The sequence below is a fragment of the Rhinopithecus roxellana genome, chromosome 16 (genome assembly GCF_007565055.1).
Source record: "Rhinopithecus roxellana isolate Shanxi Qingling chromosome 16, ASM756505v1, whole genome shotgun sequence".
NCBI lineage: Eukaryota > Metazoa > Chordata > Mammalia > Primates > Cercopithecidae > Rhinopithecus > Rhinopithecus roxellana.
In genome coordinates this window covers 18,112,740-18,134,105 of record NC_044564.1, presented here as the reverse complement: position 1 = coordinate 18,134,105, position 21,366 = coordinate 18,112,740, and the positions used below count along the sequence as shown (strand labels likewise).

Here is a 21,366-nt window from a genome sequence, read left to right as displayed (position 1 = left end):
GGAGAGTTGCTTGAACCCAGGAGGTGGAGGTTACAGTGAGCCGAGATCGCGCCATTGCACTCCAGCCTGGGCAGTGAAGCGAGACTCTGTTTCAAAAAAAAGGAAGAGTACATGAACGAATCTACAAGAAACCTGGATTAAATTATCTCATTTTCAGCTCCGAATCACACTGCACCTCAAGGCCTCGGGGTCCCCATGTATAAAGCATTACAGGAGCTAGGCGTGGTGGTGCGCACCTGTGGTTCCAGCTACTCGGAGGCTAAGGTGAGGGGATCCCTTCAGCCCAGGAGCTCAAGTCTGCAGGGAGCTAGAATCGCGCCACTGCACTCCATCCTCGGCAACAGAGCGAGACCCTGTCTCAAAAAAAATTTTTTTTAAACAAATAAACTACTCAGAGATCTGAGTGTTGTATTTGTCCCAACTCAAGAGCCATCCAGAATTCTGGACAGTACCCGTGATGCCGCCCATTTGGACACCTCTTCCGCCCAACCTACACCAGCTCGCGTACTCCTGCAGCAGTCGGGCGCCCAGGCCACGCCCCCGGGCGACATTGGCTTTCCGATTGGACAACCTAATGGAGGTGTGACCGGAAGAGGCGAGTCTCATTGGCAGAGGCGTGACCGACGGTGTGTGCGGAACATGGCGGAGCGCGGGAGGAAGCGGCCGTGCGGCCCGGTAAGTGCGGGCGGCGGGACCCAGCGCAGAGCAGCACAGTGGAGGCGTGAGGACCAGTGGCGTGCGGACCTCCGCCGGGGCCGGGCCGCGCCTCCTGCTGCCTGCTTCCCGCTGATCCCAGGCCGGAAGCCCCCGAAGATGCGGCGTGAGCCGCAGCAGGATGGGAACAGCGCCCGTGTCCTCTCCGGAACTCCCCTGCGGCTCCCTGGCCCCCGCTGGATTACGGAGGCGGGACCCTGCTCTCAATCCTGAATCCGGTGCCCTTTCGTGGCTTATGTCTTCTGACTTCCAGGGCGACTGTGGGCAGTCCTGTCCTCTGAGCCTCAGTTTTCTCCTCTGTTCTGTGGGAACTCATTCAACAGTTTCTTGAGCGCTTTCTGTGTGCCAGGCTGGGCCCCAGGCGCTGGGGATACAGCGGGTCCCTGGCCTCCAGACGCTTTCTGGGGCAGCAGTTTGCAGAGGTTCCTTGGCTTCCTTGCCGCCCCGTGTAGAAACGGACCCCCTCCAGGTGTGACCATCAGCCTCATACTCATAATCCTCCTACCACTCCTTCTCCAGGGTGAACACGGCCAAAGGATTGAGTGGCGAAAATGGAAGCAACAGAGTAAGTAAGGGTGGGGGTAAGAGTATCTTCCCATAGACCACTCCACCAGTGCTCAAACCCTGGAGCAAGACACCAACTTTGTTCCCGCTGGGTCCTGCAGCACCCAAAGTTGGGAGGCAGGGGCCGGGAGCCCTGGGGAGGCTCCCTTGCTGCCCTCTGGCTGCTCACCCAGTAGCTCTCCATAGTCCAGGCTGACCCAATGAGTGGGAACTATCTCCTCGGCCAATTGGGATGTTCTTTTATCCAGAGAAAGAGGAGAAAAAGAAATGGAAGGATCTCAAGCTGATGAAAAAACTGGAGCGGCAGCGGGCACAGGAGGAACACGCAAAGCACCAGGAAGAGGAGAAGGCAGCAGCAGAGAAGGAGGACCGCGGTGAGCTGGGGTCATGGGGAGGGCCACAGGTTGTGGCCCGTAGTAGTTGTCCTGCAGGCAGAGCAGATCTGGAAGGGCCCTTACAAACCAGTAGGTCCAAACATCTTGTCCTGATGGAGAAGCTGAGGCCCAGAGAAGGGAGGGAGCCAACAAACTAAGTTCTGACCTCCTGCTTAGGTAAATTTCAAGCCTATGGAAGGTAAGCCTCATCTCTCTTTTTTTTATTTGAGATGGAGTCTTGCTCTGTTGCCCAGGCTGGAGTGCAATGGCACCATCTCCGCTCACTGCAACCTCCACTGCCCAAGTTCAAGCAATTCTCCTCCCTCAGCCCCCCGAGTAGTTGGGATTACAGGCGTGTGCCACCACACCTGGCTAATTTTCGTTTTTTTTTTTTTTTTTTTTTGAGACGGAGTCTCGCTGTGTCGCCCAGGCTGGAGTGCAGGGGCCAGATCTCAGCTCACTGCAAGCTCCGCCTCCCGGGTTTATGCCATTCTCCTGCCTCAGCCTCCCGAGTAGCTGGGACTACAGGCGCCCACCACCTCGCCCGGCTAATTTTTTTATTTTTTAGTAGAGACGGGGTTTCACCGTGTTAGCCAGGATGGTCTCGATCTCCTGACCTCGTGATCCGCCCGTCTCGGCCTCCCAAAGTGCTGGGGTTACAGGCTTGAGCCACCGCGCCCGGCCTAATTTTCGTATTTTTTAGTAGAGATGTGGTTGCACCATGTTGGCCGGGTTGGTCTGGAACTCTTGACCTCAGGTGATCCGCCCAATTCACCTCCCAAAGTGCTGGGATTACAGGCGTGAGCCACCGTGCCCAGCCCAAGCCTCATATCTCTTAGACCTCTAGAACTTCATGATCTTCCTGATTTTTTGACTTTTTTATTGAGCATTTTCTGTGTGCTTTAATTTCATTTTTCATTTATTTTGATTTCATAATAAAAATGACATCATGCCAGTAATTCCAGCACTTTGGGAGGCCGAGGCGGGCAGATCACGAGGTCAGGAGATCGAGACCATGGTAAAACCTCGTCTCTACAAAAAATACAAAAAATCAGCCAGGCGAGGTGGCAGGCGCCTGTAGTCCCAGCTACTCGGGAGGCTGAGGCAGGAGAATGGCGAGAACTCAGGAGGCGGAGCTTGCAGTGAGCCAAGATCATGCCACTGCACTCCAGCCTGGGCGACAGAGTGAGACTCTATCTCAGTAATAATAATAATAATAATAACAGAAAACTACAAAGAAGAAAGGAACAATCCCAGCAAACATTGTAGCAAAAGTTTGTCCAAAGAATCATATCTACTTATCCTTGGCCTTGCATAGCAAAGTATAGATACAATGTTACAATAGTGAAACCCTGTTATCTATGTGCTGCTTGGGATTTTTTGTTTGTTTTTGAGAGACAGTCTGGCTCTGTTGCCCAGGCTGGAGTGCCGTGGCGCGATCTCGGCTCACTGCAATCTCCACCTCCCAGTTCAGTCAATTCTCCTGCCCTAGCCTCTGGAGTAGCTGGGATTACAGGCATGCGCCACCATGCTTGGCTAATTTTTGTATTTTTAGTAGAGACAGGGTTTCGCCATGTTGGCCAGGCTGGTCTTGAACCCCTGACCTCAGGTGATCCGCCCGCCTCAGCCTCCCAAAGTGCTGGGATCACAGGCATGAGCCACCTTTTGTGTGACCTTGGGCCATGTATTTGACTTCCCGGGGCTGAAGGCTCCTAGTCTATAAATGGGGATAATGGTAGTATCCTCACTAAGGATCAGGTTAATGGCTATCGGGTTAATGTGCACACACTAAAGGCTTATTAGATATCAGCTTTCATTTTATCCCCATTTGTTTGTTTTTTTTTTTTTTTTTTTTTTTTTTTTTTTTTTTTTTTTTTTGAGGCGGAGTCTCGCTCTGTCGCCCGGACTGGAGTGCAGTGGCCAGATCTCAGCTCACTGCAAGCTCTGCCTCCCGGGTTTACGCCATTCTCCTGCCTCAGCCTCCCGACTAGCTGGGACTACAGGCGCCCACCACCTCGCCCGGCTAGTTTTTGTATTTTTAGTAGAGACGGGGTTTCACCGTGTTCACCAGGATGGTCTCGATCTCCTGACCTCGTGATCCGCCCGTCTCGGCCTCCCAAAGTGCTGGGATTACAGGCTTGAGCCACCGCGCCCGGCCTTTTATCCCCATTTGATAGCTGGAGAACTGAGGCACTAAGTGGGAGAGCCAGGATATGAACTTAGGCCATTGCTCCTAACTGCTCCACAGCCTCGCCCAGTGGTCTGCCCTGTTCAGAGGAGCCATAGAGATTGCTGCGTCCATTTTCCTCCTGGGAGACTGAGGCCCAGAGAGGGGAGTTGGATCTATTTTGCTCATCTCAAAATTCCTCCCACTTGGGAAATTCTCAAACCATGGGCGCTGGGGACAGAGAAAGAGAGAGGAAGGTGGGGGGCCCTTGCCTCTCAGGCTGACTGGGAACACCCCTCCCCTGCTCAGGGCGGCCCTACACACTGAGCGTAGCCCTGCCGGGCTCCATCCTGGACAATGCTCAGTCGCCGGAGCTTCGCACCTACTTGGCCGGTCAGATTGCCAGAGCCTGTGCCATCTTCTGTGTGGATGAGATCGTGGTGTTTGATGAGGAGGGCCAGGATGCCAAGTGAGAGGCCATCCCACAGGGTGCCAGGGCTCAGGGAGAGGGAGAGGCTGCCGGGATGGGCCGAGGTTTCACCCTGCCCCTGTCCACATGCCTGGCTCTTCCCTCGTGTCCTGCCTGAAATACTCCGTCTATAATCCTTAGGGGGTAGAGTTGCCAGGTGGGGGTGATGACTGCAGAGGTGGGATTGGGAGCCAGAAGGTCTAAACCTGTATCTCAGCTGTCACCCAGGCTGAAGTGCATGCAGTGGCATGGTCATGGCTCACTGCAGCCTCTACTTCCTGCACTCAGGTGATCCTCCCACCTCAGCCTCCTGAGTAGCTGGGATTATAGGCATGCACTTGTAGGAGTTCTTGAAGGGGCCACAGCTGGATCCTGAGCCCCCATCTCTCTCTCTCCAGGACCGTGGAGGGGGATTTCACAGGAGTTGGGAAGAAGGGGCAGGCGTGCGTACAGCTGGCCCGGATCCTGCAGTACCTGGAGTGTCCGCAGTAAGGGGGTCACTCCCCTGAGCATGAGGGAGGGGTGTGTCAAAGTGGAGGCCAGGTAGGAGGCAGCTTCCCCTGGGAACATCCTGAGGTCAGCATTCTTTCCTAGGTATCTGAGGAAGGCGTTCTTCCCGAAGCACCAGGATCTACAGTTTGCAGGTAACACTGTGTGGGCCCGCCCCCCCTTTCCACTGGATTGTGCCACAGACACTGAGAGACCACCCTGTCCTACCCTGCACTGTCTAGATGGGAAAGCAGGCCTGGGAGAGCGAGACCTGTGCCTGATGCCAAGACGCAGGTCTGTGGCAGAGCCGGGACTCTGCTCCAGGGTCCCCACTGCACCCTGTGTGCCCTAGCACTTCCTAGACTCCTCCCGGCCCTGCCTCCACAGGGCTCCTGAACCCCTTGGACAGCCCCCACCACATGCGTCAGGACGAGGAATCCGAGTTCCGAGAGGGCATCGTGGTGGATCGGCCCACCCGGCCAGGCCACGGCTCCTTTGTCAACTGTGGCATGAAAAAGGTAGGAACAGAAAGGTGGGCTGGGACACACCTCCAGGACACACCCTAGCAATGGAGCGCAAGCAGATGGATGTTGGGGGCAGTCCTGGAGCTGCCCCAAATCCCTCACTGATGCAAATTTGGGCCAGAGAATTGTGCAAAATGGGGCTCAATAGATAAAGCCAAGAATGAATTTACTGTTGCTTAAAAAGCAAATCAACAGAAGGCAGTCCTCATGCTCCAAACAAAACCCTGCAGAAACAAGTTGAAAGTCACTCTGGAGCTGCTCCCGTGTGGCACAGAGCCAAGCTGGGACGAGGGCATTAATTTGCTACCTCTTTACCCTCAAGTCTTCTCAAATCAGAGGCAGAAACCTTTACATGGATGGAGTCCCCTAGCCATCAGAAAGCACAACCCAGGTGCAGTGGCTCACACCTGTAATCCCAGCACTTTGGGAGGCTGAGGCAGGCAGATCATTTGAGGTCAGGAGTTTGAGACCAACTTGGCCAATATGGTGAAATCCCGTCTCTACTAGAACTATAAAAATGAGCCAGGTGTGGTGGCACGTGTCCGTAATCCCAGCTACTCGGGAGGCTGAGGGAGGAGATTCACTGGAACCCAGGAGACAGAGTTTACATTGAGCTGAGATGGCGCCACTGCACTCCAGCCTGGGTGACAGAGCCAGACTCCAACTCAAAAAAAAAAAAAAAGTGGCAGAGCTACCAAAATGCAGAAAACTGGGTTTCATGTACTTCTTCTACCTTGTGCCATGAGCGCCCCAAAGGTGCGTGTTTGGCCAGTGACCTGTGTTTTGCACAAATGGTCTCTTGTGAGCACATTCAGCTGGTGCCAGGGGTGGAGGGTGACAGGTTGACCTGGACCCCTGGGTCCCTTGCCAGCCCCAGGGCTCCCCTGGTGGCATCTGGAAGAGCCGTGGCCCCTGCTGATCTTGAGAGGAATGGTACCCCTTTCTTCTGGCTTCTCCCCAGGAGGTGAAGATTGACAAGAACCTGGAGCCTGGGCTTCGGGTGACCGTGCGACTGAACCAGCAGCAGCTCCCAGGTATCTGGAAGGTTCCCCAGCCCCTGGGTTGGCCTGACGAGCTCCAGGGTTCAGCCACCTCCTTCCTTTCCCTCACCCCATCTTGACAGACTCTGTTACCCCTCCAGCATGCAAGACCTACCGTGGCAAAGTGGTGTCATCACAGGACCCTCGCACCAAAGCTGGGCTCTACTGGGGCTACACCGTCCGCCTGGCTTCCTGCCTCAGTAAGGACAGAGCTCACTTCTCCGAATATCCACCCATCCCTCTGGGAGGTGGCCGGGAGCCTTGTCTGACCCAAATATCACACCAAGGTTTTTGTCCTATCAACTTGCTGTGTGTCCTTGGGCGAGTCCTTTCCCTTCTCTGGGCCTTGTTCCCCCTGGATGTACTGCCTGGAATGCTGTTAAGGACTACTGAGCAAAAGTGTCATCATTGATCAATCACGTTTCTGTAGAGTTGCGAATGGAGGCAAAAGGGCCAGAGGAGTCAGAGGCCCACTTCATGCTCTTGGTACCTCTTCCTATCCAGTCTCTGCCCTGTTCCCCAGCCAAGCACAGGCTTGGTGTCCGCCCTGCTCAGTCCTTGACTTCCCAGGAACAGCTCTACCCACCCCTGCCTCGGTACACACACACCCCTACCTCAGTACACACATACACCGAGCTCTACCCACCCACCCCTACCTCAGTACACACACACACAGAGCTCTTCCTACCCACCCCTGGCTCCGTACACACACACATACCCAGAGCTGTGGCTTGTGGGGAGCAGGACCCACACTGAGTTGGCCCCACCCCCAGGTGCTGTGTTTGCTGAGGCCCCTTTCCAGGACGGGTATGACCTGACCATCGGGACGTCAGAGCGTGGCTCGGATGTGGCCTCTGCCCACCTTCCCAGCTTTAGGTGTGTACCTCCTGGGGCCGGGACCAGGGCAGGAGGAATGTGGCCAGGAACCTGCCTGGTGGGTGAAGCTGCACAGGTGGGCCCCTGCTGTCCGGGGTATGGAGAGACACGTCTGGGCGCTGTGCTGGGTGGGCCTTGATGACCACTCAAGTCACCCTGTCTTATATGTGCCAGGCATGCTCTTGTGGTGTTCGGGGGCCTCCAGGGGCTGGAAGCTGGAGTGGATGCTGACCCCAACCTGGAGGTGGCTGAACCCAGTGTCCTCTTTGACCTGTACGTCAATACCTGTCCTGGCCAGGGTAGCCGCACCATCCGCACGGAGGTGAGCCCGCCTGCCTCCCCGACCGCCAGCCGCTGGGGCCTTGGGATCTGTCCAAGGGGCGGTTGCCACTCTTGGCCTGTCACCCACCCTTGCCCATGGTGGCCTTGGTCTTGTCTGGAGGTGGTCCTCTCATCCCCTCTTGCCCTCTTGCCACAGCAGCCTTGCCACAGCAGCCTTGCCACAGCGATGGGACATGAGTGTAGCTGAGAATCAACCATGGGTACTAGTGCCTGTCCTGTGCTCCCAGGCAGGTGACCCAGCGGGCCCTGCCCACCCCTGCGCTCCAGGCCTCTGGTTCCTTAGCCGTGCGCTCAGTGATCTCCCAGAGCCCTGGTTCTGCTACTTCCTTGTGTATGACCACGGTGGGCACAACAGCTCTCCTCTTGGCGTCTCAATTGCATCTGTCCCACGGGGGAAGCCACGTGCAGCTGGGGCCTTCGTCCTGGGCCTCAGGGAACCACTTTTGGAGTCAGGCATAACACGCTGTGCTACAGGAACTGCTGGCGAGGCTGGTCCTCCCATCAGTCTTGCAGGGCTGACAGCCCTGTCTACCCATCCCTAAGGCCTCGCCCAAGCCAAGCACTCTGAGCCCGATAGCCTCACCCCCCAGCAAGAACCCTGGCTCCCACCCTTCCCAGTCCTGCGTGAGGGCTGAGAACTTCTTGCCCACCTCCTTGCCCTCCCCTGGTCCTGGGAGGTGGGCATTGTTACCTTTACCCCCATTTTACAGAAGAGGAGCCTGAGGTCCTCTTCTCAGGCTCAGAAGAGGAAGCTATGTGGTCCTCCAGGTGGCAACTGTGCAGTGTGAACCTGGGCCTGCCATTAACCTCACCAGGCTCTGCTAAGGACAAGGGACCCCAGTGGGCTGGGTGTTGGGCAGCCAGGCACTGAAGACAGGCTAGGAGTGGGGGCACCCGCTAGCCTCCCAGTCCCCAGCCCACTGCCACACTTCTCTTCCAGGAAGCCATCCTCATCTCCCTGGCCGCCCTGCAGCCTGGCCTCACCCAGGCTGGTGCCCAGCACCCCTGAAAGTTCTAAGGGGCCCAGGACATCAGTGAAGCAGCAGTGAAACCAGGGGCTCTACAGGTCACTTGGGACAGACGCCGCCAGACTTGTCTCCAAAAATCACCACCTTTAATGCTCCCCGGCCTGCACACGCCCAGCCTTGCTGGGCTCCGCCCTCACTTACTGCCCGCCGTGATGGCCTTGAGGCTGCCTGCCCGCGCCAGGATGTTTGGCACAAAGAGCAGCCCCGAGGCCCGCTCAATGCTTTCAATGGGCACCAGGAAGCGCTCCAGTGGGATGGCCTCGTCCACAGGTGCGTTGGGCATCACGTAGGAGCGGAGCTCAATTTGCCCGCCTGCGGCCTCCAGGATCAGCACCTTGAAGAAGTGTGTGGGCACTGCCACGTGGTTTTTGCCGATGACCTGGTACTTCACATAGGATTTCCCATCAGCCTCTGTCCTGTAGGCAGACCCAGGCACACGTGGGCAGGAGGCCTGGATGAACCCAAGGCCACCTCTTCAAGGAAGCCTTCCCTGATCTGTCCTTTCACTTCTGTCAGCCTGCAGGACCACTCCCTCATTGTGAGACTGCCATGGCCTGCCTGGCTCCTCCTCGAGGCTGGAACTCTCTCCAGGGTGGAGGTTAACTCTTTCCCTCTGTTTTCCTCATGCCCAACACCGGGTCAGGCAGAGTGGGCGACAATAAATGCCGCTAGAAGAATTGAGCCTTCTGCACATTCACATTCGTCTAAGGGGAGACTTAACAACTGTCCGTCTCTCCCCATGGAGGTGAGCACCAAGTGGGCAAGGACCATGACGGGTGACATCCCAGCACCAGCACAGGTGCCGGGACACCGGACGGGGACTTCCCCTCAGCAGAGTCTCCTCCCTTGCCCCGGGCCCTAGGAGGCACCTGCTAATGAAATTTGATCAGTGCCAGGCCCTGGGGAAGCATGTGACATCAACCAAGAGGTCGCAGGTTTTACAGTGGGGGACACAGGTCATTTGCCCACAGCACCAAGGAACTAGGGGATGAGGCAGGCCTGGACTCCATCCCGAGCCTGTGGATTCCAGAGTGAGCTGCTCAGCTCCACATATTGCTTCTCAGTGCCAGCCCTCTGCAGGCCAGAAAAACCACGGAGCATGCCCAGAGGTGCTCCGTTGCTTCCATCTGAGAGGCAGGACTGCAGAGGGGCAAGAGTGGAGGCCCCGGGTCAGGCAGATCTAGGTTCAAACTCCTGAGAAGGATGGAGGAAAGTGCTCCAAGCAGAGCAGAGACTGAAGGTGGGAGAGCTTGGTGCACCGGGGACTTGCAGGGGTTTCCATATGGGCAAAACAGGATTGGGTGGGCATGCCAAGAGGTGACAGCAGGGAGAAGCGGGGGCAGATTCAGGGACTGCTGCTGCCCATGGGCAGAGGAGAGATGGTCAGGGGTACCTGACAGGTCTTTAGCTGTGGAAGTGGAATGAGGGGACCCGAGGCAGGAAAGCTGACAGGCTTGCCAAGAAACCAGATGAGTAGGGAACTGGTATTGACCCAGAGCCTGGGGCAAGCCTGGCCGTGAGTGGCAGTAGGAGCCCCGGGTGAGTGGGAGGTTCTGCCGCCCCCCAGCCCCCTGGTTTCCACCTTACCTGGGCAGGAAGAGTGGCCCTGTGCAGACATAGACGTTTTGGTAGCTGCGGGTCAAGCTGCGGCTGTATTTCTCCAGGTTGTTCCAGGCATTCTGGTTGAGGTGGGGTACCTGGTAGGAGAGGTAGGGCTTAGCAGAACTGTGGCTGGGACCCTTCCTCCTCTATCAGAGGGCTGCCCCAGGCCCTGAGGGGATGGACATGCTCAGAGATGTCCAGTGAGAGACAAGCATGAGGAAACTGAAACTCAAGGAATGAAAGTCACTCTCTGAAACCACATGGAGTCAGGCAGGGCTGACAAGTGCTAGCCATCACCCTCTGTCCCTTCCACAGCCCGGGTGTCAAAAGTCTTTTCTTAGCTCCCAAGAGCCGAATGAAGGAAGGAACATGTCTCCACCTTTCAGAGAGAAGGACTGAGACCTATCCCTAGCCCCACCCAGGGGCTCATGGGAAGACCAGCCCTTCCAACCACCAACCCGTTCCTTTTCCCAGTCTGAGCCACAGGCAGAACCTAGAGGGAATGTCATGAATCGACCTCCATCCTGAGCTCTCCAGGCCTCGGACAATGGAAAGCGGGTAGGGGGCTGTGCTCTCAGAAGGAAGCTGGGTCAGAGGCTGGTGCCCCATGGGCTCCACCCAGAGCCCCATGGCAGTCTCCATCCTTTGGTGCCAGGACCTGCTGGGAACAGGCTGAGAGGGAGGTTGGCCCAGTGCACAGTGCCTGGCACTAACAGCCTGACCAGGGCCAGGTGTCTGCCTTGAAACTGCCCAAAGGCAGACAGGGTAGGATGATGTCTGGAGGCTCACAGTTTTATAAGCCAGGGGTCCCCAACCCCTGGGCCACAGACTGGTACCAGAACTGGGCCACACAGCAGGAGGTGAGCAGAAGGCCAGCAAGGGAAGCTTCATCTGTATTTACAGCCACTCCCCATTGATCGCACGGCAGCCTAAGCTCCGCCTCTTGTCAGATCAGTGGCAGCTGGAGATTCTTATAGGCGCTGGAACCCTAAGGTGAACTGCGCATGTGAGGAGGTTGCCCGCTTCTTTTGAAAACCTAATGCCTGATCTGTCATTATCGCCCGTCACCTCCAGATAGGACTGTCTAGTTGGAGGAAAACAAGCTCAGGGCTCCCACGGATCCTACATTACTGTGAGATGTATATTTCACTATATATTACAATGTAATAATAATAAAGTGTACAATAAATGTAATGCACTTGAATCATCCTGAAACCCGCCCTCACCCACCAAGCCGTGGAAAACCTGTCTTCCACGAAACCCGACCCTGGTGCCCAAAAGGTTGGGCACTGAGGTTCTACAACAGACAGCCTGCCTTCTTCTGCTGTGTGACACTGTGCCCATCACTTTGCCTCTGTAAGCCTCAGCGCCTCATCACTACCGCAGGAGGAAGGTGAATAACGGTATTATCCCCATTTTTTTAGACGAGAAAGCGACGCTCAGGGAGTTGCCCAGGGTTCGCAGTTGAAGCTCAAGCCCTGGTCGGCCTGCAGAGCCTGTGCCTGGAGCCCAGCGCTCCTCCCTCCCGTCACGGGATGTCACTGCGATGCCTGAAAGGGGGCGCGTTGGGCGGCTGCCCCGTTCTGCAGAGGAACAAACCGAGGCCCCGAGAGGCCAGGCGCCCGCCCCGCATTCCGCAACCGGCCCGGGGCGCGGGCGCTACCTGGGGCGCGACGTTGCTCAGGTAGAACGTGTCGTCCATGGCCTTTTGACTCCAGCGGTGGTTGGCGGCTGCGGCCAGGTGGCCGCGGTCGAAGCCGCTGCCGCGGTAGTCGGCGTTGGTGGCGCGGTGGTAGGCGTGCACCGAGTCGTCCTCGCGGAAGTCGCATGTTCGCCGGTCGCCGTCGCCGCGGAGACGCTCGGGTCGCAGCTGCTCCACCACCCAGAGCGCGCCGCGGGTGCGCGGGTCGTAGCACAGCACGTACGACTCGCGGCTCTTGAGCTGCGCCAGCCCCGGCAGCCCGTACTTGGCCAGCTCGCCCGGGCCGCGGCCCGCCGGTCCCCCGGGCACGGCTGGCAACTCAGCGGCCGCCGCCACGGGCAGCACCGGCAGCCGGCCCAGCAGCCCCGGCGCCGCCCGCGCGTCCTCCCGCCGCCGCCGCCAGCCCTCGGCGGCCGCGCCCAGCCCCGCGCCCAACGCCAGGGTCAAGCCCGCCCGCAGCGCCCGCATGGCCGGGAAGCGACCTCCGGAGGGCGACCCGCGAGGCTCTTAAAGGAGCCGCGCCGCGGGATCCAATGAAGGGACGGGGCTGCTGGGGCCGCGGACGATAGCGTGACCTCCCTTCCACTCACAAACGCTCCCAAGGGGTTGAGAATCGGAACCCTGAGGGGAGAAGCAGACCCCAGGCGGGTGTCCCCAGCGCCCTTTCTTTGCGAATTTAAGATGCCGGCATGAGGGGCGTGCCACCCTCGCCTCAGCTCGCGATTGGCCACCATGAGGCCTGGCTCCGCTCCCACCTAGCAGGCCCCCTGCTGGTCGTGGGGTGGGGCGGCACCCTCTTCTCTGCGCCTGCGCAGGGAGCTCCTGCTTAATAAGCTCCGCGGAAGGGTCAAGCACTGTCGAGCGCTTTTATTGTCACTGGTTAGTCTCAGCCTCTACCCCGCTCGGAGAGTGAGCTCTTAGTTCGCAGAGCAAGCACAGGGCCCCAGGTATATCTGGCCCCAGGCTATGCTCCATGACACCATAAAATAAGCCCCGCAATTCTCCCAGATTGGCAAAGGATTTTTTGTTATTGTTGTTTTTGAGACGGAGTTTTGCTCTTGTCGCCCAGGCTCGAGTGCAATGGCGCGATCTCGGCTCACTGCAACCTCCGCCTCCCGGGTTCAAGCGATACTCCTGCGTCAGACTCCCAAGTAGCTGGGATTACAGGCATGCGCCACCACGTCCGGCTAATTTTGTGTTTTTAGTAGAGACGGGGTTTCTCCATGTTGGTCAGGCTGGTCTCAAACTCCCAACCTCAGGTGATCCGCCCGCCTCATCCTTCCAAAGTGCTGGGATTATAGGTGTGAGCCACCGCACCCGGCCCAGATTGGCAAAGGTTTTAATTAACACCGGCGTGAGGACAAGGATGCAGCCGGCTAATGCTGGCTGCTGGCTGGAACAGAAACCTGGGACGAAGATTCCAAAAAGCAGCTTGACAGTACAAGCGAAGCCTTAAAAAGGTTCATACCGTTCAACCCGCCCAGAGGGCTGAGCTGAGGAAATCTCGGGAATGCAAGGATCTCGAACGCAAATATTCACCAGAGTATTACACTGCTGGCAGGAATAAGCAAAATATTCAGAAATAAATCAAAGACTTTTTTTTTTTTTTTCCAAGACGGAGTCTCACTCTGTTGCCCAGGCTGGAGTGCAATGGCACGATCTTGGCTCACTGCAACCTCTGCCTCCCAGGTTTTCAAGTGATTCTCCTGCTTCAGCCTCTCAAGTAGCCGGGATTACAGGTGCGCACCACCACGCCCAGCTAATTTTGTTTTGTTTCTTTCTTTTTGAGACGGAGTCTCGCTCTGTCGCCCAGGCTGGAGTACAGTGGCATGATCTCGGCTCACTGCAACCTCCACCCCCTGGGTTCAAGCGATTCTCGTGCCTCGGCCTCCCGAGTAGCTGGGACTACAGGCGTGTGCCACCACGCCCAGCTAATTTTGTATTTTTAGTAGAGAATGGTCTCGAACTCCTGACCTCGTGATCCACCCGCCTCGGCCTCCCAAAGTGCTCGGATTATAGGCATGAGCCACCTCACCCAGCCACTCTTAGCATTTTTTTTTTTCCTTTAAGGAAAATAAGGTCTTGTGCTGTCACCCAGGGAGTGTAGTGGCAAGATCACAGTTCACTGCAATCTTGACCTCCTGAGCTCAAGCCATCCTCCTGCCTCAGCCTCCCGAGTAGCTAGGACCACAGACACATATCATGATGCCTGGCTAATTTTTAAATTTTTTGTGGCGATGGAGGTCTCGCTATGGTGTCCAGGCTGGTCTTGAACTCCTGGCCTCCAGTGATTCTCATGCCTTGGCCTCCCAAAGTTACAGGCAGTCCACTATGCCCTCCTGAGGTCAGGAGTTTGAGACCAGGCTGGCCAACATGGCGAAACCCTGTCTCTACTAAAAATACAAAAATTAGCTGGGCATAGTGGAGCATGCCTGTAATCCCACCTACTGGTGGCTAAGGCAGGAGAGTCATTTGAACCTCGGAGGCGGAGATTGCAGGGAGCTGAGATCATGCCACTGCACTCCAGCCTGGGCAACAGAGTGAGACTCTGCTTCAAAAAAAACACATGGGATGGGGTCTTGCTTTGTTGCCCAGGCTGTTCTTGACCTCCTGGGATCAAGTGATCTGTGGGCCTCCTGAGTAAATGGGCTATGGTGTATCACCATACTACTTTTAGCAATTTTGAATTTTGAAATATACATTAACTATAGTGACCATTCTGTAGTGTTTTTGTTTGTTTTGTTTTTTGGGGGTTTTTTTTGAGACAGAGTTTTGCTCTTGTTTCCCAGGCTGGAATGCAATGGCGTGATCTCGGCTCACCACAACCTCCGCCTCCCAGGTTCAAGTGATTCTCCTGCCTCAGCCTCCCAAGTAGCTGGGATTACAGGCATGCACCACCATCCCCGGCTAATTTTTTGTATTTTTAGTAGAGATGGGGTTTCTCCATGTTGGTCAGGCTGGTCTCGAACTCCTGACCTCAGATGATCTGCCGACCTCGGCCTCCCAAACCGCTGGGATTACAGGCGTGAGCCACCCTGCCCTGCCATACCATGCTGTAGTTCTAAAAAAAAAATTCCTGGGTCGGGTGTGGTGGCTCAGGCCTGTAATCATAGCCTTTTTGGAGGCCAAGGTGGGAGTATTGCTTGAATGAAGGAGTTCAACATCAGCCTGGGCAACATAGCAAGACCCCCATCTCAAATTAAAAAAAAAGAATTCCTCCTGTCTAGCTGAAACTGTACCCTATGACCAACATTTCCCCATTCCCCACCGCCCCAATTCCCACCAATCCCCAGACTCTGGTACCATCATTCTACTCTCCACTTCTATGAGTTGTTTTAGATTCCAAATATAAGTGAAATCATGTGGTGTTTGTCTTTCTGTGCCTGGCTTATTTCACCTACTGTAACGTCCTCTAGGTTATTCCATGTTGTCACAAATCTGGTGGGGTTTTTTTTCGTTTTTTGTATTTTGTTTTTTGAGGCTGAGTCTCGCAATGTCCCTTGGGCTGGAGTGCAATGGCACAATCTTGGCTCACTGCAACCTCCCCCTCCCAGGTTCATGTGATTCTCCTGCCTTAGCCTCCCGAGTAACTGGGATTACAGGTGCACACCACCACACCTGGCTAATTTTTTGTATTTTTAGTAGAGATGGGGTTTCACTATGTTGGTCAGACTGGTCTTGAACTCCTGACCTCGTAAGCTGCCTGCCTCTGCCTCCCAAAGTGCTGGGATTACAGGCGTTAGCCACTGCACCTGGCCTTGTCTTTTTTTTTTTTTTTGAGACATAGTCTCACTATGTTGCCCAGGCTGGAGTGCAGTGGCATGATCTCGGCTCACTGCAAGCTCCGCCTCCTGGGTTTACGCCATTCTCCTGCCTCAGCCTCCCAAGTAGCTGGGACTACAGGCGCCCACCACCTCACCCGGCTAGTTTTTTTGTATTTTTTAGTAGAGACGGGGTTTCATCATGTTAGCCAGGGTGGTCTCGATCTCCTGACCTCGTGATCCGCCCGTCACGGCCTCCCAAAGTGCTGGGATTACAGGCTCGAGCCACCGCGCCCAGCCCTTGTCTTTTTATAAGCCATTCTGACAGGTGTGAGGTGGTATCTCATTTTGATTTTAATTTGCATTTCCCAGATGATCCATGCATTGTTCAGCATTTTTTCAGATAGTTGCCAGACATTTGTCTTTTTTTTTTTTTTTTTGAGACACAGTCTGGCTCTGTCACCAGGCTAGAGTGCTGTGGCTCGATCTTGGCTCACTGCAACGTCCGCCTCCTGGGTTCAAGCACACACCACCAAGCCCAGCTAATTTTTGTATTTTTAGTAGAGACGGGGGTTTCACCATGTTGGCCAGGATGATCTTGATCTCTTGACCTCACGATTCGCCTGCCTCAGCCGTCCAAAGTGCTGTATGTCTTCTTTTGAGAAATATGTATTCAGGTCCTTTGCCCGTTGTTTAAATCACATTGTTTTCTTGCTATTGAGATTTTTGTTTGTTTTTGTTTTTGTTTAGACGGAGTCCTGCTCTGTCACCCAGGCTGTAGTGCAGTGGCACGATCTCGGCTCACTGCAACCTCCGCCTTCCGGGTTCAAGCGATTCTTCTACCTCAGCCTCCCGGGTAGCTGGGATTACAGGTGCCCACCACCATTCCTGGCTAATATATTGTATTTTTATTAGAGACTGGGTTTCACCATATTGGCCAGGCTGGTCTTAAACTCCTGACCTCAGGTGATCCACCCACCTCCCAAACTGCTGGAATCACAGGCATGAGCCACCACACCCAGCCGCTATTGAGATGTTTGAAGTCCTTATATATCTTGGATATTAACCCCTTATCAGATGTATGGTTTACAAATATAATCATGCATCATGTAAAGATATGTAATCCCAGCTACTGTGGGATGCTGAGGCATGAGAATTCCTTGTACCCCAGAGGCTGAGGTTGCAGTGAGCTGAGATCATGCCACTGCACTCCAGCCTGGGTGACAGAGTGAGACTCCATCTCAAAAAAAAAGAAAAAAAAAGTAGGCCAGGCTCAGTGGCTCACACCTGTAATCCAAGCACTTTGGGAGGCTGAGGCAGGCGGATCATGATGTCAGGAGTTCAAGACCAGCCTGGCCAACATGGTGAAACACTGTGTATACTAAAAATACAAAAAATTAGCCGGGCGTGTTGGCATGAACCTGTAATCTCAGCTACTGGGGAGGCTGAGGCAGGAGAATTGCTTGAACCCAGGAGGCAGAGGTTGCCGTGAGCCAAGGTAGTGTCACTGCACTCCAGCGTGGGTGACAGAGTGAGACTCTTGTCTCAAAAAAAAAAAAAGTAATGATAACAAAAAATAAAGAATGGAACACCTATCTGTATAAAGCACTTACCATGAATGGAACTTCTGGGACAGGAAGTTGCTCTGCGTGGGTCGCTGAGGAGTGAATGTCAAGGCCCAGGACAAAGTCTACTGTACGCTACTGTAGACTTTATCAACACTGGATATTTAGGCTACACTAAATTTATTTGAAATACTTCTTCCTTCAATAATAAACCTTGGCTTACTGTACATTTTTACTTTACAAATTTTTATTTATGTATTTATCTGAGACAGTCTCACTCTGTTGCCCAGGCCAGAGTGCAGTGGCACAATCTCGGCTCACTGCAACTTCCGTCTCCCAGGTTCAAGCAATTCTCCTGCCTCAGTCTCCCGAGTAGCTAGGATTACAGTTGTCTGCCACCACGCCCAGCAAATTTTTCTATTTTTATTTTATTTATTTATTTTATACATATATATTTTTTGAGATGGAGTCTTGCTCTGTCGCCAAGCTGAAGTGCAGTGGTGCCATCTCTGATCACTGAAATCTCTGCTTCCTGGGTTCAAGTGATTCTCCTGCCTCAGCCTCCCTCGTAGCTGGGATTATAGGTGCACATCACCACACACCCAGCTAACTTTTGTATTTTTAGTAGAGATGGGGTTTCACCATGTTGGCCAGGCTGGTCTTGATCTCCTGACCTCGTGATCCGCCTGCCTCAGCCTCCCAAAGTGCTGGGATTACAGGCGTGAGCCACCGTGCCTGGCCTACAAATGTTTTTTGTTTTTTGTTTTTTGTTTTGATACGGAGTCTCGCTCTGTGGCCCGGGCTGGAGTGCAGTGGCCGGATCTCAGCTCACTGCAAGCTCCGCCTCCCGGGTTTATTCCATTCTCCTGCCTCAGCCTCCGAGTAGCTGGGACTACAGGCGCCCGCCACCTCGCCCGGCTAGTTTTTTTTTGTATTTTTTAGTAGAGCCGGGGTTTCACAGTATTAGCCAGGATGGTCTCGATCTCCTGACCTCGTGATCCGCCCGTCTCGGCCTCCCAAAGTGCTGGGATTACAGGCTTGAGCCACCGCGCCCGGCCAAATGTTTTAATTTTTTTAAACTTTTGGACTCTTTTGTAGTAACAGTTAGCTTAAAGCACAAATACAGCTGGGCGCAGTGGCTCATGCCTGTAATCCCAGCACTTTGGGAGGCTGAGGCGGGCGGATCACCTGAGGTCAGAAGTTCAAGACCTGCCTGGTCAACATGGTGAAACCCTCATCTCTGCTAAAATTCCAAAAAGAATTATTTGAGTGTGGTGGCGGGCACCTATAATCCCAGCTACTTGGGAGGCCGAGGCAGGAGAATCGTTTGACCCTGGGAGGTGGACGTTGCAATGAGCCGAGGTTGCGCCATTGTACTCCAGCCTGGCAACAAGAGTAAAACTCTGTCTCAAAAAAAAAAAAAAAAAATATTAAATTAGAAAATAAAATACAAAAGTTAGGCCAGGTGTGGTGGCTTATGCCTGTAATCCCAACACTTTGGGAGGCCGAGGCGGTGGATCACCTGAGGTCAGGAGTTCAAGACCACCCTGGCTAACATGGTAAAACCCTATTTCTATTTAAAACAAACAAACAAACAAAAACCTAAAAAATTAGCCGGGAGTGGTGCCATGTGCCTCTAATCTCAACTACTCTGGAGGCTGAGGCAGGAGAATTGCTTGAACCCGGGAGCCAGAGGTTATAGTGGGCCGAGATCACGACATTGTATCCTAGCTAGGGCAACAAGAGTGAAACTCCATCTCAAAAATAAATAAATAAAAGTTAGCCAGGCATGGTGGCGTAAGTTTGTAGTCCTAGCTACTTGGGAGACTGAGGCAGGAGAATCACTTGAACCCGGGAGGCAGAGGTTGTAGTGAGCCAAGATGGCACCACTGCATCAAGCCTGGGCAACACAGCGAGATGCTGTCTCAACAACAACAACTCGAAAAAAACAACCACCCCCCCACAAACACAGCTTGGCACAGTGGCTCATGCCTATAATCCCAACACTGGGAGGCCAAGGCAGGAGGATTGTTTGAGCCCAGGAGTTCTGAGACCAGTCTGGGCAATGCAAAGATACCCTGTCTCTACAAAATATAAAAACCTAGCTGGGCAGTGGTGATGTGTGCCTGTGGTCCCAGCTACTCGAGAGGCTGAGGAGGGAGAATCACCAGAGCCTGGGAATTCAAGGCTGCAGTGAGCCATCATCATGCCACTGCACTCCAGCCTCAGTGACAGAGTAAGAACCTGTCTCAAAAAAAAAAAAAAAAAGATAATGAATTCACCCCCAAATGCCTGGGTTCATTTCTGGGCTCCTCTGTTCTGTTCCTTTGGTCAGTGTGTCTATTTTACACCGGTATCATGCTGTTCTGGTTACTAAACCTTTTTGTTTGTTTTTTCTTTTGATATGGAGTTTCACTCTTGTTGCCCAGGCTGGAGTGCAATGGCATGATTTTGGGTCACTGCAACTTCAGCCTCCCAGGTTCAAGTGATTCTCCTGCCTCAGCCTCCCAAGTAGCTGGGATTACAGGCATGCACCACCACGCCTGGCTAATTTTTGTATTTTTAGTACAGACGGGGCTTCACCATGTTGGTCAGGCTGGTCTCGATCTCTTGACCTCATGATCCGCCCACCTCGGCCTCCCAAAGTGCTGGGATTACAGGCAAGAGCCACTGCACCCGGCCCTAAATATTTTTTTGGAGGAGGTACTTACAGTGAATTAGATTTTCTTTCTTTTTTTCTGACTTTTGATTTCTGCTTTTTTCTTGATTTTTCAGATAGTTTGTTAGGTGTACAGAAATGCTACTTATTTTTGTTTGTTGATTTTGTTTCTTATCACTTTAGTTCTAACAGCTTTTTGGTGGAGTCTTTAGGGCTTTTTCTAATACAAGTTCATGTTGCTGGCAAAGAGAGGCTATTTTACTTCTTCCTTTCCTATTTGGATGCTTTTTCTTTCTCTTGCTTAACCGGTCTGGCTAGTACTTCCAGTACTATGTTGAATGAAAGTAGAGAGTGGGCATCCTCATCTTGTTCCTGACCTTTTTTTTTTTTTTTTTTTTTTTTTGAGTGCAGTGGCGCGGGGCACCACTCCCAGGCTGGAGTGCAGTGGCGCGGAGCTCCGCTCACTGCAAGCTCCGCCTCCTGGGCTCACGCCCTTCTCCTGCTTCGGCCTCCTGAGTAGTTGGGACTACAGGCGCCCACCACCAAGCCCGGCTAATTTTTTTGTATTTTTAGTAGAGACAGGGTTTCACCGTGTTAGCCAGGATGCTGTCGATCTCCTGACCTCCTGATCCGCCCACCTCGGCCTCCCAAAGTCCTGGGATTACAGGCGTGAGCCACCGCGCCCGGCCCTTGTTCCTCATCTTAAAGGAAAAACTTCTCCCCCTTGAGTTGTGGCCATACCATAGATAGTTGTTACTGTTATATGTTATACCATATATGTTGAAGTACATTCCTTCTTTGCTTAATTTGAGTTTTTATCATGAAAAGATGTTGAATGTGGTCAAATGCTTTTTCTACAGATAATGGGATGATGCTTTTTTTGTTTTTTTTTGAGGGTCTCACTCTGTTGCCCAGACAAGTGCTGTGGTGCAATCTTGCCTCACTGCAACCTCTGCCTCCCAAGCTCAAGAGATTCTCCTGCCTCAGCCTCCGGAGTAGCTGGGATTACAGGCACATGCCACCACACCCGGCTAATTTTTGTATTTTTAGTAGAGACAGGGTTTTACCATGTTGGCCAGGCTGGTCTCAAACTCCTGCTCTCAAATGATCCACCAGCCTCGGCCTCCCAGAGTGCTGGGATTACAGGTGTGAGCCACCGCGCCCGGCCTAAATTTTTTTAATCTAAAAAATAACTGATAGCCGGGCACGGTGAGTCACGCCTGTAATCCCAGCATTTTGGGTAGCTAAGGCAGGCCAGGAGTTGGAGACCAGCCTGTCCAACATGGCAAAATCCTGTCTCTACTAAATATACAAAAATTAGCCAGGCGAGGTGGCACACACTTGTAATCCCAGCTACTTGGGAGGCTGAGGTGGGAGAATTGTTTGAACCTGGGAGGTGAATTCCACCCTGGGTGACAGAGTGAGATGTCATCTTAAAAAAAAAAAAAAAAAACCCGGGCACAGTGGCTCAAGCCTGTAATCCCAGCACT

At 53.8% G+C, this 21,366-nt stretch overlaps 2 protein-coding genes across 2 annotated transcripts; one reads left to right on the top strand and one right to left on the bottom strand.

Annotated features, from left to right (window-relative positions):
- Positions 1–586: 586 nt before the first annotated feature.
- SPOUT1 (SPOUT domain containing methyltransferase 1) lies at positions 587–9,265 on the top strand. Its single transcript, XM_010360898.2, has 12 exons — positions 587–675; positions 1,234–1,279; positions 1,527–1,652; positions 4,129–4,288; positions 4,687–4,776; positions 4,883–4,932; positions 5,165–5,295; positions 6,263–6,335; positions 6,443–6,541; positions 7,115–7,217; positions 7,392–7,539; positions 8,500–9,265. Exons 1-12 carry the CDS (start codon positions 640–642, stop codon positions 8,566–8,568), a joined length of 1,131 nt encoding a protein of 376 aa, XP_010359200.1. The 5' UTR covers positions 587–639; the 3' UTR covers positions 8,569–9,265.
- On the bottom strand, positions 8,652–12,601 carry ENDOG (endonuclease G). The gene is made up of 3 exons (XM_030919951.1): positions 11,853–12,601; positions 10,175–10,284; positions 8,652–9,003 (listed from the first exon to the last, which is right to left on the bottom strand). The coding sequence occupies exons 1-3, from the start codon at positions 12,357–12,359 to the stop codon at positions 8,721–8,723; spliced, it is 900 nt and encodes a 299-aa protein (XP_030775811.1). The 5' UTR covers positions 12,360–12,601; the 3' UTR covers positions 8,652–8,720.
- Between the last annotated feature and the right edge of the window lie 8,765 nt (positions 12,602–21,366).

What these genes read in the sequence shown, in the direction of transcription:
- SPOUT1 (XM_010360898.2), top strand. Translation starts at nt 640, where the DNA reads ATGGCGGAGCGCGGGAGGAAGCGGCCGTGCGGCCCG. An exon ending in GAACCAGCAGCAGCTCCCAG is followed by an intron (nt 6,336 to 6,442) that starts GTATCTGGAAGG and finishes TTACCCCTCCAG; the next exon opens with CATGCAAGACCTACCGTGGC. An exon ending in GCCCACCTTCCCAGCTTTAG is followed by an intron (nt 7,218 to 7,391) that starts GTGTGTACCTCC and finishes TATATGTGCCAG; the next exon opens with GCATGCTCTTGTGGTGTTCG.
- ENDOG (XM_030919951.1), bottom strand. Translation starts at nt 12,359, where the DNA reads ATGCGGGCGCTGCGGGCGGGCTTGACCCTGGCGTTGGGCGCGGGGCTG. An exon ending in TGAGCAACGTCGCGCCCCAG is followed by an intron (nt 10,285 to 11,852) that starts GTAGCGCCCGCG and finishes CTCTCCTACCAG; the next exon opens with GTACCCCACCTCAACCAGAA. An exon ending in GGGCCACTCTTCCTGCCCAG is followed by an intron (nt 9,004 to 10,174) that starts GTAAGGTGGAAA and finishes GTCTGCCTACAG; the next exon opens with GACAGAGGCTGATGGGAAAT.